Source organism: Hoplias malabaricus, chromosome 2 (genome assembly GCF_029633855.1).
Source record: "Hoplias malabaricus isolate fHopMal1 chromosome 2, fHopMal1.hap1, whole genome shotgun sequence".
Lineage (NCBI taxonomy): Eukaryota > Metazoa > Chordata > Actinopteri > Characiformes > Erythrinidae > Hoplias > Hoplias malabaricus.
The window spans coordinates 39,294,406-39,310,924 of NC_089801.1; the positions used below are offsets into that span (position 1 = coordinate 39,294,406).

The 16,519-nt window shown below is 41.0% G+C and overlaps 1 protein-coding gene across 1 annotated transcript in view; it reads left to right on the top strand.

Moving 5' to 3' along the window:
* Positions 1 to 2,160: 2,160 nt before the first annotated feature.
* msna (moesin a) overlaps positions 2,161 to 16,519 on the top strand; it is a 27,529-nt gene continuing 13,170 nt past the window's right edge. The window contains exons 1-2 of the mRNA XM_066659424.1: positions 2,161 to 2,408; positions 13,638 to 13,721. Coding sequence (XP_066515521.1) covers positions 2,397 to 2,408; positions 13,638 to 13,721 — 96 coding nt within the window. The 5' untranslated portion in view covers positions 2,161 to 2,396. The remainder of the gene's footprint in view (positions 2,409 to 13,637; positions 13,722 to 16,519) is intronic.

Consider the following 16,519-nt stretch of genomic DNA (forward strand, 5'->3'; position numbering starts at 1 on the left):
TTCCTAACAATGGGCTGTATGTGTATATTTTATTTATTTATTTATTTATTTATTTAATATTAATTTTTTTATTCAAAGAAGCTGGCTTGTAACTAACTCACATAGTCATTTCCTCACATGCATGCACGCCCTTCACTCGCATACATTTAGGGACTGCTTTTACAATGGGAGGAGGGGGTTGGGGAGGTGGGGGTTGCTATTTTGCTTCACATTAGTGAAATATTTTGTTTTCCAATGATTTTTGTGAGATTTCTCCAGACAAAGATTTTTACTCATTACTTTGATCACTTTCGCTGTCTCAGCACTAAATCATAGACTTTTATTCCGATCTTTAATATAATTTAAATTCAGAACTGTGTAATTAGGCGAAAGCTCTAATTTCAGTCAGGAACCCCAGGACCACCACAGAGCACCTGGATCGTTTTCAGCTGGACCACGAGGGTGAAGGATGTGCTTCAGAGCTGTGCCAGAATAACTTTGGGGAACCTATGAGTCATGAGTGTAAAACAGTAAAATTAGGTAGTGATTTAAGTGATATAAGGGTCAGATATAGATGTTAAGACTCCAGGTTGCCACGGCAACCCCCAGCACTACAGGCCCTCGGCCACAGTATGTGTGTGTGTGTCTATTTTACATGTCTGTGAATAGATTAGTCCACAAGCCCAGTTTCTTTGACTCACTACTAGTGGACAATAGTGTGTGTGTGTTTGTGTGTGCATGTTATTTTAGAACATTTAAGTCATAGTTAGTGTTATCTCACTTCTCCTTTGCCTAAATAAAGGCACAGACTCAAGCACCTCCCTCCTCCATTTTACTTTTCCCTACCCCACACCCCTATATTGTCTGTCTCCCACACTTTTGGTCTCTCGCCGCTGTCAGAATACATGTTTAGAAGTTTAAAAGTATAAATATTTCCTTCAGTTGTGCAATGGGAGGTTTCACTGGAGCCACTCTGGGATGATTAATTTCCTACAGTGTTGCCAGAGATCGTTTTATCCCCATTCCTGACAAAGGCTACCTCCAGTGACGAAGCTGGTAAACTACAACAACACAGAGAGATTCTGTGTCCTGGAGTGCAGTTTTCCGAACGTTTACTCAAGCCCAAAATGCCTTTGGACTGAAGCCATTGTTAAAATATATATTTTTAAATCATGGACTTCATATGTTACTTTTAATTTGTACTTGTTATAAAAAATACAATTGTTTACTGCATCTTTAATAACTTGATGTACATTCCACTAATGTGTGTTCTCCCTGTGTCCGCGTGGGTTTCCTTTGGGTGCTCCGGTTTCTTCCCACAGTCCAAAAATGCATGTTGGTAGGTGGATGTTGCCCTGTGAAGGACTAGCGCCCCCTACAGTGTGTATTCCAGCCATGTGCCCAATAATTCCAATTATGCACTGGACCGACCGCGACCCTGAACTGGATAAACGGTTACAGACAATGAATGAATGACTGAATAAATTCATTGAATAATTAACTAATTCATATTCTGTAACCACTTCATCCTGATCAGGATGCAAGGGAGAAGTTGGCAGGTCATCAGTTCATCACAGGATATCACACACTCACCCAGACCCACACACACACACCTTTGTACAGTTTTACACACTCATCCAGTCACTCACACCTGTGGACAGTTTCACACACTCAGTCACTGTAAAACACACACACCTGTGGACATTGTCACACAGTCACTCCACCTACTGGTGTGTATGTTTGGATTGTGGGGAAAAGCAGTGCACTCAAATTAAAACCCACACAGACAAAGACAAAGGACACACCATACTCCTCACAGACAGAGTATGCCACCCAAGGACCCTATTTCTCTTTCTCTCTGTTCATCCCTGTGTTTTACATCTGTACACTATCACTCATTCTTTCTTTCCCCTCCTCTGTCTCCCTCCTCTCACATGATCTCACTCTCTTCGTCCTCTCTTTCTCAACCTTTCGGAATTTCAGAACCTTTCTTTTTGGGGGGTGTGGAGGGGTAGGTGACGTAATTCCTGGGATCTCCCTCCGCACACTGGAATTCTGCCCCCCTTCACCCTTCACCACCACCCTCACCCCCCCCCCCCTCACCACCACCACCACCACCACCACTTCGCTGGGTGTGGCTTCCAAACTGAGATCCGTTACACTGAGAGAGAGAGAGACAGAGCAAAGATACACCGAAAGAGACCAGTGATAGACGTAGACAGAAACAGAGGGGCGAGAGAGAACATAGAAACTACGTAATAAGTTAAAAACAAACATAAATCAACAGTTTAAACTCCTTACATTCTGTGCTTGACGCAGTTTGGAGCCAGCTGTGTTGTTTGTTTTTTTTTTTTTTTGCTTTTTTCGACTTGAGGAGATTCTTCATTTGAATCAGAGCAGCAGCAAAAAGCGACAAAATGCCTAAAACGGTGAGTTTACAGGTTTTAAAATCATTTTGTTCTTATTTTAAACATTTAAAATGTTCTAAAAGTACCTCAGTTTTGGGCAAAAGCAGATGGACTCTCTGTGGGAAGGCAGATGTTATTTTTGACAATGTTTCTTTAATGATCGCACAAACGGCTCAAAACAAGAGAAATTCGGTGAAATCTGGCGTGATTTTAAGGTGGAATGGATGAGGACAGTGGCTGTGAAAAGAGGCGAGGGTGGGTTGAAGGGCAACAGTTGGCACTTGCTGCGTTTTTTTTCCGCCAAATTATTCTCTATTAGTCTCAGACTTGCTTCCTTTCCAAATGAACCATTCCACCTTAAGAGAGTTGGCTCACAGAATTTAACTTTCTGAATTGAACCGTTTTTAATTTTTTTATTTTTTTTAGCTTTGTCCCAGATTGAGCCCATCGCCCTTAACTTCATTAGCACTCATTGTGCTTCTACGACTGACCAGCTTGATCATAATTTTCTATTCCACCTTAAGAATGGTTCACGGAGTTAAATCTTCTGAATGAATATATAGTATTGAGTTAGACTGAAGTATTTTCATCCTTAGTAGTGAATGTTAAGCTTAAACAGTTTTGCCAGTCGTCTGTTTCTTATTCCAACTTTCCGTTCCACCTTAAATACAGCATCATGTGCATTGTTGCGCCTGTATAAGTTTTACTTTACTGGACTTAACCCAATACGGCAGCTCAATTATTCTGTTATGTTTCTTACATCTGAGCCTTAATGAATGCAACATTTTAATGTATTGATGCTTAATATATTACCACATGCTTATTTTGTGGCCTTAGCTTCAATATAGTTTAATGAAAATAAAAACTAGACGACATACTTTTAATATATAATTCCAAGTGTTCTGTTAACTATCACAGATATTCCTCAAAACAGTATCTGACAAATTTTAAGCCCTTAACTTTAACAACATTAACAACGATAAACTCCTAAAAATTGAAGTCTACAAAAGTAGGAAAGCTTGTCATATGTTTTAAAACTCAATATTGTATCTTTGTACCCTATAAGGTGGACCGAACCTGATATTTTTTCCTAAGAATAGCTCTAAATTTGTACTTTAAATGAGGCCCGTGTCTTACATTTGGTGAACTCCATTTTGTAGAGTTCAGTCAAATCAAAACCCCTCAGTGCACCTTTTAAGGTGGAACGGATAACTCGAATCAAACGTCGGTGAACATAAGAGCAAACTTTCAGTTTAATATTCAAAGTGAAGGATGGATGAGTTTAATGTAATTCAGAAATATGCTTTAATATTGGAATTCGTTGTTCTGTGAGACATTTCTCTTAAGGTGGAATTTAGAATAGGACTCAAACTGGTGAATGAGTAGCCAGCTTTCATCAGCCTCGCCTTTTAAAGAGATTTTCTCTCCGATATGCTTTTTATTTTGAACGTTGTCTAATATTAAAATAGACTTAAAAATTAAAAACATCAAGAATTTAATTATCCGGATGTGTCTTTTGTTGTCGTGGATTTTCTCCTCCCTCTGATGGACCGTTATTCGGTGTCAAACCTTAAACAATATTTATTTCTTTTATTTTACATTTATTATTTTTTAATCCATGGTGGATTCATGGATATAGTCAGATACATATTATATAAATTAAGTTTGGCAACATTTGAGACGTATAAACGCCTAAAAAACACACTTTATGGCGCAATCGTATTCTTTTTTTTTTCTATTCACGGTTTGTAATACCGCCCGTTTTCCGGCACAAGCCCCGGTTCCTGCGCGCTCTGATTGGATCAGCCGTCCAAGTTTCGCGGTCCAGAAGGACGAGACTGAAGGCAGTGGGGGTGGGGCTTGTCGCTTGGCAACGTTTTCCAGAACGGGCGGGCTGCTTATTATGCGCGAAATGCTGCTCAATCCGAGCACAGGAGAGGCGGGACTTGCCGGAAAGCCGGTGTAAAAAAAAAAAGAAAAGAAAAGAAAAAAAAGTAAGGTTAACGCAATTTTCCGTTTCGAAAGGCGTGGCGGCCTGAACTGAGAGAGAGACAGGAAAGCTCGCTGGCGTCTAAAAACTCAACTTAAATCTGATTTAAATGTCGCGGATTCCTCAAAGCACATCAGTCTAAACTTTTAAGTAGACATGAAGAATGCTAGGTTAGACAATAAGGCTTTTTAGATTATTTTATGAAGTTTTATCATTATTTTTTTATTATTATCAGAATTATTAATAGTCTTATTAATTATACTAATATTATTATTATTAATCTATAGCCTATTGTTGTAAAAGCCCTGTAGGATATTAAGCTTATATATGTATATATAATATGTATATATGTGCATCCTTCACACATTTCATAATTCACTGTGATAACCATTCGACTGATTAACAAATAAGTGACCAGAGTTATTTTTAGAGAGGCTTTAATTAGTGAACAAATAACGAAGAGCAGCGGGTGCTCAGACCTGCGGGAAAAGCATTCTCTCATGCTTTTCTGAAGCAAAAAGCCCCAGAATTAACTAATTTTAAAGTTGATTTTCTAAATATTCTTAGTATTTAGAGCTTTCATGAGTACTTAAGATATTTATTTTAATATTTAATTTACAAACCTCCTTCCTGGGTGTAGTGTGATGTGATTACTGTTTTCTTACTGGGTCCCAATACTGACTGTAGAGCTATAGATTTTTATTTTAGACTGTCCAGAAAGAGGAAAACGGGTCTTTGTCCCCTAGAGTCAGCTCCTGTGCTGAAAGACTAACTGTAGCTAACTCCATCAGACCTGCAGGGGTTTAAGAACAGACATATTTATAAATTTAACTCTATTTTTACAGCAGAAATTAATTTACCACATTAAAATACCAACAACACTCCTACTGGCAGAGGATCTTCCCCTGAGAGATTTAAGCATGAGATACACTCTCTCACCGTCTCTGTGCTGCTGCTGTTTCCGGTCTCTATCTTGTCCTCCAGAAATGCTGATATAGACGTTTTTAAATATTTAGATGTTTCATCACTTAGTTACACTGTATCATTCATCATCTGTGGTTATTTGGCCTCAGTAACCCACTACTAGACTTCAGTTAAACTCATTAGCCTCTTAAACCCTTCTACAAACCCATTAAATCTGAGCACAAATCATTTAATCTGAGTCTGTAGAAGATTATCCCGAGTTTAAAAAGTGGATTTCATTACTTAACTTCTCATTAAATTCACTCTTATTGGTGACAGATTGGCAGCTAAATCTTATTAATCTTAGCATTTCGGTCTTTACATCATATGTCAGCTATTCACTGACTATACATTCACCCTCTTCTCCACAGTGGAACACAGTTCTTAATGAAATGTCTGTGACCTGCTTTTGTCAAAACCAAACAAGCCCCACACCAGGGGACTCCCCCTGCCCTGCTTGCAGGGCCTGTTCCTTTAAATGATAATGAGCCGCTCACTGTTCACCTCAACCTGAGCACATAGGGGTGAGGAGGTTTTCACTCTGTCCTCTATCTTCTTCATTCTTGTTTTCTCCATTTTTACTCAGTACTCTAATTTCTCTGTGCTTGTTTTCTTGTTTTGCTTCTTTTAACCTCGTCTTTGCCCTCTCACATAAACATGGGTCCAGTGCTGTGATTGGACAGACTCAGACGAAGGTGTGGGGCAATTCTAAAGTCTCTGCACTACATGCTAGAAGCAGAGCAGAAGCAGAATGGCTTGTTTTACACTATTTATCCTACAGAAAACAGACTGGGTAGTTTTGTTTCACAGTTGCCTGAGAGAAAAATGTCTGCAGTAGAGTGGTTAACAGTGCCCTACTTCACTGTCATGAGAATTGTACATTGTACATTGTACCAAAAAAAAAAAATCCATCTTAGTATTACATGTAATACAGGTTTGCATGGCCTCATAGTCATAGTTTTCAGAGGGTGGCACTAAATTAGAGAAGGAATCATATCACATGACAGTTACAGTTTTAATTTACAACATATTTAAACAAATAAGAGGTATTTAGATATAAAGTAGCTAGGGCTGCTTGTCAATGGTTGTATTGTACCAAAGAAGACCCAAATATCTTCATTAAATAACAATACTTAAACAAATACATAATAACAATAATCATAAATAGCAACAATGTTCAACTCACAGCAGTAATACTATTGATACTTTAGCTTGACAGCATTTGCAGTAAGTTTGTTTGTTCCACGTTTGACCTTTTAAGCCCGAAGTTCCTCAGACAACAGACACGGTTCCTTTATTAACAAAAGTTCTTCTGGGTCATTATCTTCTACTTCAGTGTCTGGCACAACTTCTGGTTCAGAACTTCCCCTGTCCATTTTCACCACGCTCAAAAACTCTACCAATACTTTTGCTCCGTTCCATGTGTATTTAGCGGCGCAGCAATGAAAAATGTCCCCTGTGAAACAATTTACCACTGTGCTGCATTCCGGACATGGTTAGGCTTTTTAAACTAGTGTGGCTGGTAAATGAAAAATTCATATCATAGCGAAAAAAAAAACAGTATACTGCCGAGCACTAGTGGGAGTTGATCTTTAATTTTTGATGAGACACAAATTTAAAACTAAAACCATGAAAATGAGACCCCGGTGTGTGCAGTTAGAGTTACAGCATCATCAGTTTTATTCACATCAAACCAATCAGAACAGTTCTCTGGCATTTATCTGCCTCATGTGGACATGATGATAAAATAATTAGTTTAGGGAATGTAGTGTTGTGTTTGTGAATAAAGCAGAAGAGAATCTCTGTCCCAGCTGCAATGGTGCAGTGTGAAGTAGTTAATTTTAACACAGATCATTTTAGAGCCTGATTACAGAAATCAAATCATGTGTTAATCTGCCTGGAGTTTATATAGTGTCACTAAATAGATTTTAAAAATATATTTCATTATAATACATCATTTTATTTAGTATTTAATTGTGACAGATTATGACTTTTATTATTTTTTTCATATTTTATTCCATATATTCCAAATATTTTGGTTTGTCCAATATTATTGTATAGTATTTTTTTCCTGTTGCATCAAAATGTCACATCATGGCGTAATATGTTTACCTGTATTCCATCGTGTTGTTCAGTATTTTGTGGTGTTGTATTATAACGTTATTTTTTTGTACAGTATCATAAGTCGTGTTCTCCCTGTGTCCACATGGGTTTCCTCCGGGTGCTCCGGTTTCCTCTCATGGTCCAAAAACACATTGGTAGGTGGATTGGCGACTCAAAAGTGTCCGGGGGTGTAAATGATTGTGTGAGGGGTGTTGCCCTGTAAAGGACTGGCGACCCCTCCAGGGTGTGTTCCTGCCTCGTGCCTAGTGATTCTGGGTAGGCTCCGGACCCACCGTGACCCTGAACTGGATAAGCCGTTACAGACAATGAATGCATGAATGAGTACCATATGCATCTTGTTGTGCTGTGTAGCAAAGTATCTTCTGTATTATTGTATTATAGAATATTTTGTAGTATCAAAAAGTATTTTGGTGCGTTTCCTTATGGTTAAATATTATATGATGTTGTGTCATAATATAGTTTGTTGTGTAATAATCTATTTTTTATTGGTGTAAATTGTATGTTGTTCTTTTAGTATTGTGAAGTATTATGGGGTTTATACCCCTTTTATGATGTCGGACTGGGTGAGCTTAGACTCGTGCAGCTGCTGTAGAATGTCCCATTTAATTTGATGTGTTTCTACAGTGAATATACGAACTGTGTCTGCTATGGGTGGAAAATGGGAGCAAAATTCAGCCCCATTTTGTGTGTGTGTGTGTGTCTGAGAGTTAGTGACTCAAGATTTCTTTGCTTACATCACTTCCTGTTTTACCGTTTCCTGTTCTGGGCCGGGTTTGACTCCGTCGCTTCAGAAAGAAGAAGTAAGACCTTATTAGGAGTTTCACTGAGAAACACACACACACACACATACACACAGCCCCTCTTCCTGTACAACACAGTTACTGTAGTAAACCAAACCCATCTCTCTCGCTCTCTCTCTCTCTCTTCAGTTTTTACCTCCTCTCTCTTACATTTTACTTTTTTACACCACCCTTCTGTTTCTTTAATGCGTATCTTTCTTTCATTTTTTTTGCTTTTAAACTTTCTGTTCCTTGGCTCTCTCTTTCTTTTTTTCATTTCTCTTTCTCTCCCTTTTTGCCTTCAAATTAGGATTCCTCATCTTTCTCTCAGTTTTTCTTAGTCCTTCTCCTGTTTGCCTTCCTCTTTCTCCACTCATTATTGTAATCATGTAATAATCATATTTATTCAAAGCATCAAAGAACAACCACGGCACAGAACATCACATTAGATCCAGTACTGAAAGAGTACTGGAAGCAGGAGAAATGGTCGGTGTATAGATCTGAGGGCCACGCTGTGATACTTATAATGTTATGGTCAGTCTGCAGAGCTCAGATTCTATCAGAGCAGTGTTAACTCTTTCATCAGTTTGTACTGCAGTAGCTCTTCTGTCGGACTGGAGGGACTCTCCCTCACTCTCTCCACCATCAGTGAGACTCGGGCCCCGGACCCTGTGGCAGGGTGAAGGAGATGGGGGTCACAGTGTCCCAGCTTCATCAAGGCCCATTTAATTATCTAGAACCCAACAGAACACAATTCAGTTAGCGTTCTAGACCTAAAAGCACATGGATTCAGCCCAGATTTAAGAGTAAACAAAATGGTGGAAAAGGGATGGAGGAGTTTAGGGTGTGTTTGGTGGGATTAAAAACACACACAGGGGCAGATTAACAGTCTTTAATAAAGCAAAGCTGTGGGCGGTTTAGGGAAAGTTCTGGAGTTCACTGCAGTATTCACACCTCAATGGAGCAGCGCTGTAACACTGGACCTGTAACACTCCTACTTCTCTTGTAAACTGTGAGTTAAACCAGGTGTGTGTGAGAGAGAAAGAGAGAGAGAGATTAATTGAATCAGATGTGTTCGAAGTAACCACAGACAAAGTTTTATTGATCTTTTTATATATTTATATATATATGTATATATATGTGTATCTCTATTTCTTGTCATCATTCTCCTGAACTGAAGGGTGTTAATCAGGAGCGTTCCTCTCTTCAGTGTGTGTGTGTGCATGCGTGCGTGTGCATTTTTAGGGCTAATAACGTTGTGCTGTGGAGAAATGGATTTGTGGGCGGATCTTAGTTCCATCGGAGATGCTTAGGAGTAGGCTGGACTTGAGGGTGATTTCTGATTGGATGAAAAGTTTAATATCTGTTCATGTCGATGTATTTTTGTCATAGGTGTGCGGCATCGATGTGTGTGTATTTGTGAGCGAGAGAGGGAGAGTGAGTGTAGGTGAAAGAAGGCAGTGTCAGTGTCCTATAAATAGTAAAAGTCACTTTGGCGGCCTCACAGTGACCACACCCAGGACACACACACACACACACACCCTTTCCGAGACACAAGTACTACACTCTGAGTTACTGTTTTGTGAATGCCGAAACTATTTATAACTATAAGCCACTTTTCAGAAACAAATCACCACCAGAGAGAGAGAGAGAGAGAGAGAGATATGAAGTCTATATGACATGAAGTTTCCTAACCGGCAATGAAAAGATTGAGGGAATTGAAAAATTATAAAGAGAGAAAGAAAAAGATGACGGAGAGAATGGAGGAAAAAGAAGAAAAAAGTACAAAGAAAAGAAACGAGAGATGAATAAAGGGGAAAAGAAAGACAAGAATGGGGAGAAAGTGTCTGAAAAAGAAAGAAGAAAAAGAGGGGAAAGAACAAGGAGAGAATAGGAAAGAAAAAAGAAATGGGAAGAAGAAAGAGTACAAAGAGGTAATGATGAGAAAGGGAGAGAGAAAATGAACGTAGATGGATAGAAGATTAGAAAAGTGTAAAAAGACAGACGGGAGATAACAGGAGAAGGTGCATAAAAGAGAAAAAGAAAGGAGGGGAAAGAATAAGGAAACAGGAGATTTAGGAGAGATAGGAAAGAACTATAAAGTAATGGGGAATGGAACAGGAGAGAGACAGAGACAGGTAAAGGAGAGAGAGAGAGAAGAGAGAGTAGGAGAGAGTGATTTTTGGAGAAAGTTCTTGTTCTCCGTAGCTGATGTAAGTCAGTGAAACTCGGCCCAAAAACTCTTATGAGTCACAACCTCCTCTTGGACTGGAGTTGGTCCAGTACCATCTCTCTTTCTTTCTCCCTCTCTCACTCACACACACTCAGCTAAAAGTAACCCTGGGACACTTAAGTGTAGATTTGTCCTGTTAATGTCTCAAATAAATGCTGCTCCACTCCAGAGCATCCCCAACTAATCACCAGCACCAGCTCCTGACCTCATCGAGGGTTATGTGAAGGCAGAACACCATCAGATCCTCACTGCAATGTTCAGACATATAGTGTAAAGTCTTCTCAAATAAGCAGTGCTTCATTTTGTAGCACGTTCGCTCTGTGCTTACTTTCATGTAGTTACCCGTTTCCTGAATTTGGAGATATTTCCACCATAATTAATCAGAAACAGCAAAAAAAGCCAGTATTACCCACCTATGGAGCAGGAATAGAGAAATATCCTCATCCCGGTTCATGCTTTTGAGCGTTTAGAGACAGATACCATTTTTTTGCAGTAAGCAAAGAGCGAGAAGGCCTAGCATACCGAACCGAGACACTTCTTCGTAAATACGTTAGACCTGTTTCCCGTGCACACCGATTGGACAGCAGCAAATAGTGACGAAACATCTTCAGGATTTTATAAAAAGTGCTTTTTAAACACTTAATTAAAATGGTTAATGTGATCTTTAGTGAGGATTACAGTAAACTTAATGGTGTTTTGTTCTGTAATTATTTGGCTTACTATCACTGCTGCGAGCATCTGATGGCTTTTCAAGTAGAGTGTGGTGTTACACCCCTCTGGCGGAGTCATGGTATTGGGCATGGGGCATTTAGGATCATGTGCAGCTGCTCTAGAGTGTCTCATGATGAAGGTAAAAGTTAAGTTAACTATTAATGAATATTAAAGTAAAGTCCCTCATTACAAAGGGGTGTCTACAAACTTTAGGAAACACTGTGTGTGCCCGAGTGTTGTTTGTTAGGTCTGTATCCATGAAGTAGTGTGGTGGGGGTTCAGGAGAGGGAGGGGGGTGTCTGTAATCAGGCTCACAGCTGGTAGATAAAGCAGGGCATTGTGGTCTGGCAGCGCACGGGGGTGTGGGCCTCAGCTCAGCTATTTATTACCTTCTCTCTCTCTCTCTCTCTCTCTCTCTCTCTCTCTCTCTCTCTCTCTCTCACTTTCACTCTCACTCTCCCTCTATTAGGCTATCGCTCTAACTCTCTCACTCTCACTCTATACCTCCTATACCTCATATATATATAAATTTGTGTGACATTAGCTCTAATTCTGTCTTGACTTATTTAAATGTTAATTGTTTTTTTTTTTATTTTAAATACCGTTTACTGATTTGAGAACTTTATACATATGCAATTAATATGCAATTAGTCCCGCCTCTATTTCCCACCCTCCCACTCACTCACCTGCTGTTAAAAGGCTCCACACACTGGTTGATTAGGTGTGTGAAGTATGAAAACTGTCTGAATCAAGATTTAACTCTACTGGGTTCACTTTAGGATGTTAGCTTTAGGGTGAAGCTATACAGGGTTAGATTTAAAGGGATTTTTGGAGTTTGTTTTTTGCTTAATCAGTAGCTTTATGTGCTACAAGTTTGGAGGTTAATTGTAGGAGGTTAGACTTAGACAGTTACATGTAGGCGGTTAGCTCTACAGGGTTATGTGTAGGGTGTTAAATGTAGGGGGTTAGATTTTATGGGTTAAATGTAAGGGCTTATTTTTAGGGGGTTAAATGTAGAGGATTATATTTAGAGGGCTAAGTGTAGGGGGTTAGATTTAGAGGGCTAAGTGTAGGGGTTTAGCTTTAAGGGACTAAGTGTAGGGGGTTAGCTTTAGGGGGTAAAGTGTAGGGGGTTAGCTTTAGGGGGTAAAGTGTAGGGGGTTAGCTTTAGGGGGTAAAGTGTGGGGGGTTAGCTTTGGGGGTAAAGTGTAGGGGGTTAGCTTTAGGGGGTAAAATGTAGGGGGTTAGCTTTAGGGGGTAAAATGTAGGGGGTTAGCTTTAGGGGGTAAAGTGTAGGGGGTTAACTTTAGGGGATTAAGTGTAGCAGTTAGATTTAGGTGGTTAAGTGTAGGTGGTTAGCGTTAGGGGGCTATTGTAGGGGTTAGCTTTAAGGGTCTATATGTAGGGGTTAACATTTAGGGGAGCTAATGTAGGGGTTAACATTTAGGGGAGCTAATGTAGGGGTTAACATTTAGGGGAGCTAATGTAGGGGTTAGCTTTAGGGGAGCTAATGTAGGGGTTAGCTTTAAGGGGAGCTAATGTAGGGGTTAGCTTTAAGGGGCTATATGTAGGGGTTAACATTTAGGGGGCTGTGTGTAGGGGTTAGCTTTATGGGGTTAAGTGTAGCTGAATGAAGTGTTTCCTGATTGGCTGCTCATGGTTAATACAACATTTAGTCATTGTTTTTAATATCATTGTGACAAGCAAGACACACACACACATACACACACACAGACAGAGAGGGAGACAGTTATCCCTTTTCCAGTCTTCCTTCGTTTCGTTTCCTTCCATTGTTTTTGTCTTACTCAGAATTCCTGAGTTGGATCAATCATCATGTTCACACATCCAACACACACACACACACACACACACACACACACACACACACACACACACACACACAGAGTCAGGGTGAACACTGAAGGTATTGTCTGGCCAGGTGAAGTAAAGGTTGCTCTGATTAAAACTGTGGGTTGTGTCCACATACTTTCGCCACGTCCTTGTGTGGACAGCTGGCGTCTGGGGGCGTGTCCTTTGTCTTTCTCGTTTGTTCATTCCATTTATTACCAAATGTTTGCTTTTACATTTTTGGCCTGTTTCTGCTTCTCCTTCGTGTTCCATCGCTCTATTCAAATCTTTCGCTCACTTCAGTAAAGATTGTAACATCTGGTCTCTGACATGATGACTTTCAGGAGGAGCTTCTCCTCACCGCTAGGATCAGGGGGAAGTTTTATTCCTCCATTTCTGTTGTTCAATTTGCATTCATTGTTTAAAGAATATTTTTACATACTTTAAACAATGAATGCAATACAATATTTTATATACAATATATAATTTACATACAATATTTTAAACACACTGAACGCTGAGTGGAGATAGGAGGTTTGGCCTTTGCAGTGTGTTTTATTTGTTTGTTTGTTTTATTCACTTTCTCTTTGTTTCTGTTTCAGATCAGCGTACGCGTGACCACGATGGACGCAGAGTTGGAGTTTGCCATTCTACCAAACACCACCGGCAAACAGCTCTTTGACCAGGTTTGTGTGTATGTGAAAAGAATGAGGGGTTATTAATGTAGTACAGTGATGGCTTTTGCTTCTGTACAAAAAACACAATGCTGTTCAGCTGGATTTATGGCAGTTTTTCACTGAAGGGGCCCTCCCTGTACTACTCGACTGGAACTCTACCTGTCCCTCTACTATGGTCCTGGAACCGCGTTCTTTTTTAGTCCCTGAGCTCTTGTGGTTCCAAGCGAGTGCAGGAGGGATTAAATCATGATGTGTAAACTTTGTAAAGCGCTGATTGGCCAGAGTCATCACTGTGCCATGCAATGCAGACGTCCAGCACAAACTCAATATTTGTAAAATCTCCAGCTACAGCAGAAATCACATTTGTTTTTATCCGACTCAGAATGGGAGCTGGACGCTGCAACAAAGGAAGGAAAGAACTCTACTGACTCGCCGAACTGATTATGGAGCTGTGTTCAATCCCAAACAAAAACAACAGCATGTGAACACATGATGAGTAAACAATGCTTAACGATACCGCTGCCGTTTTTGTTGTTTTCAAAGCCCGCTGTTCCCGTTAGCTTTTGGGCTTCGAGATTCTGAGATGACACCAGATACATTTTGTGGGGGAGCTCTTGGAGTGGAAAACTGACCAGGGACACTACCATGAGAGTATAGTACCATGCAGTGGAAAAGCCCTCATAACTAATGACAGCAAGGTGTACTAGCCAATCAGAGGCCAAGGAACGTGTGTCCAATTAGTGTCCTTCTGCAACACCAGTGAGGAAAGTCTGTATCTCAATGTTCTTGTGAGCTGAGGAGCTCCAGCCTGCTTGTTTTTTTTTTCAGGGACATGAATAGAATTATATAATTGGTTATAATTTGTTAAATATTTGCTGCAGAATTCAGAACACTGCAATTACTGTAAGCTATGGCATTCTTACTCCCTATTTACCACACACTGTCCCTATTGTTACTCCAGGGGTCTGTCCCAAGTCCTAGTGATCTGTCTACATAGAGAGCATTTTATGTCACAGTGTGCACTCTTCACCCAGAGCAAAAATAATTCAAATTAAAAACAGGAAGATTAGAATCCACTGCGCTGAAACTGAGGTGATGCTAGCCACTGAGGTAACCAGCCATGATGCAATCGCTCTCTAACTAGAGCGTCTCAATAATCTGCCTCATAAGGACAGACGTTTAATTAAACAGCGGTCTACTCAGTCAGTTTCTAAATAGACAACTCACTAGGATTTGGGACAGATCTCAGATCTACCCCACACTGTCTCTGATGTTACTCCAGATCTACCCCACACTGTCTCTGATGTTACTCCCGATCTACCCCACACTGTCTCTGATGTTACTCCCGATCTACCCCACACTGTCTCTGATGTTACTCCAGATCTACCCCACACTGTCTCTGATGTTACTCCCGATCTACCCCACACTGTCTCTGATGTTACTCCCGATCTACCCCACAATGTCACTCCAGCTTTACCCCACACTGTCTCTGCTGTTACTCCAGCTCTACCCCACAATGTCACTCCAGCTTTACCCCACACTGTCTCTGCTGTTACTCCAGCTCTACCCCACAATGTCACTCCAGCTTTACCCCACAATGTCTCTGCTGTTACTCCAGCTCTACCCCACACTGTCTCTGCTGTTACTCCAGCTCTATCCCACAATGTCACTCCAGCTTTACCCCACAATGTCTCTGCTGTTACTCCAGCTCTACCCCACACTGTCTCTGCTGTTACTTCAGATCTACCCCACACTGTCTCTGATGTTACTCCAGCTCTACCCCACAATGTCACTCCAGCTTTACCCCACAATGTCTCTGCTGTTACTCCAGCTTTACCCCACAATGTCTCTGCTGTTAATCCAGCTCTACCCCACACTGTCTCTGCTGTTACTCCAGCTCTACCCCACAATGTCTCTGCTGTTACTCCAGCTCTACCCCACACTGTCTCTGTTGTTACTCCAGCTCTATCCCACACTGTCTCTGCTCTTACTCCAGCTCTACCCCACACTGTCTCTGTTATTACACCAGCTCTACCCCACAATGTCTATACTGTTATACTGTTACTCCAGCTCTACCCCACACTGTCTCTGCTGTTACTCCAGCTCTACCCCACAATGACTCTGCTGTTACTCCAGCTCTACCCCACAATGACTCTGCTGTTACTCCAGCTCTACTCCACAATGTCTCTGCTGTTACTCCAGCTCTACCCCACACTTTCACACCAGATCTACCACACAATATCTCTGCTGTTACTCCAGATCTACCCCACACTGTCTCTGCTGTTACTCCAGATCTGCCCCACACTGTCACTCCAGCTCTACCCCACAATGTCTCTGCTGTTACTCCAGCTCTACCCCACACTGTCTCTGCTGTTTCTCCAGCTCTACCCCACACTGTCACTCCAGCTCTACCCTACACTGTCTTTGCTGTTACTCCAGATCTGCCCCACACTGTCACTCCAGCTCTACCCCACACTGTCACTCCAGATCTACCCCACACTTCCTCTGCTGTTACTCTAGACCTACCTCACACTTCCTCTGCTGTTACTCCAGCTTTACCCCACACTGTCTCTGCTTTTGCTCTAGACCTACCTCACACTTCCTCTGCTGTTACTCTAGACCTACCTCACACTTCCTCTGCTGTTACTCCAGCTTTACCCCACACTGTCTCTGCTGTTACTCCAGATCTACCCAACACTGTCTCTGCTGTTACTCCAGATCTACCCCACACTGTCTCTGCTTTTACTCCAGGTCTGCCCCACACTGTCCCTGCTGTTACTCTAGATCTACCCCACACTGTCCCTGCT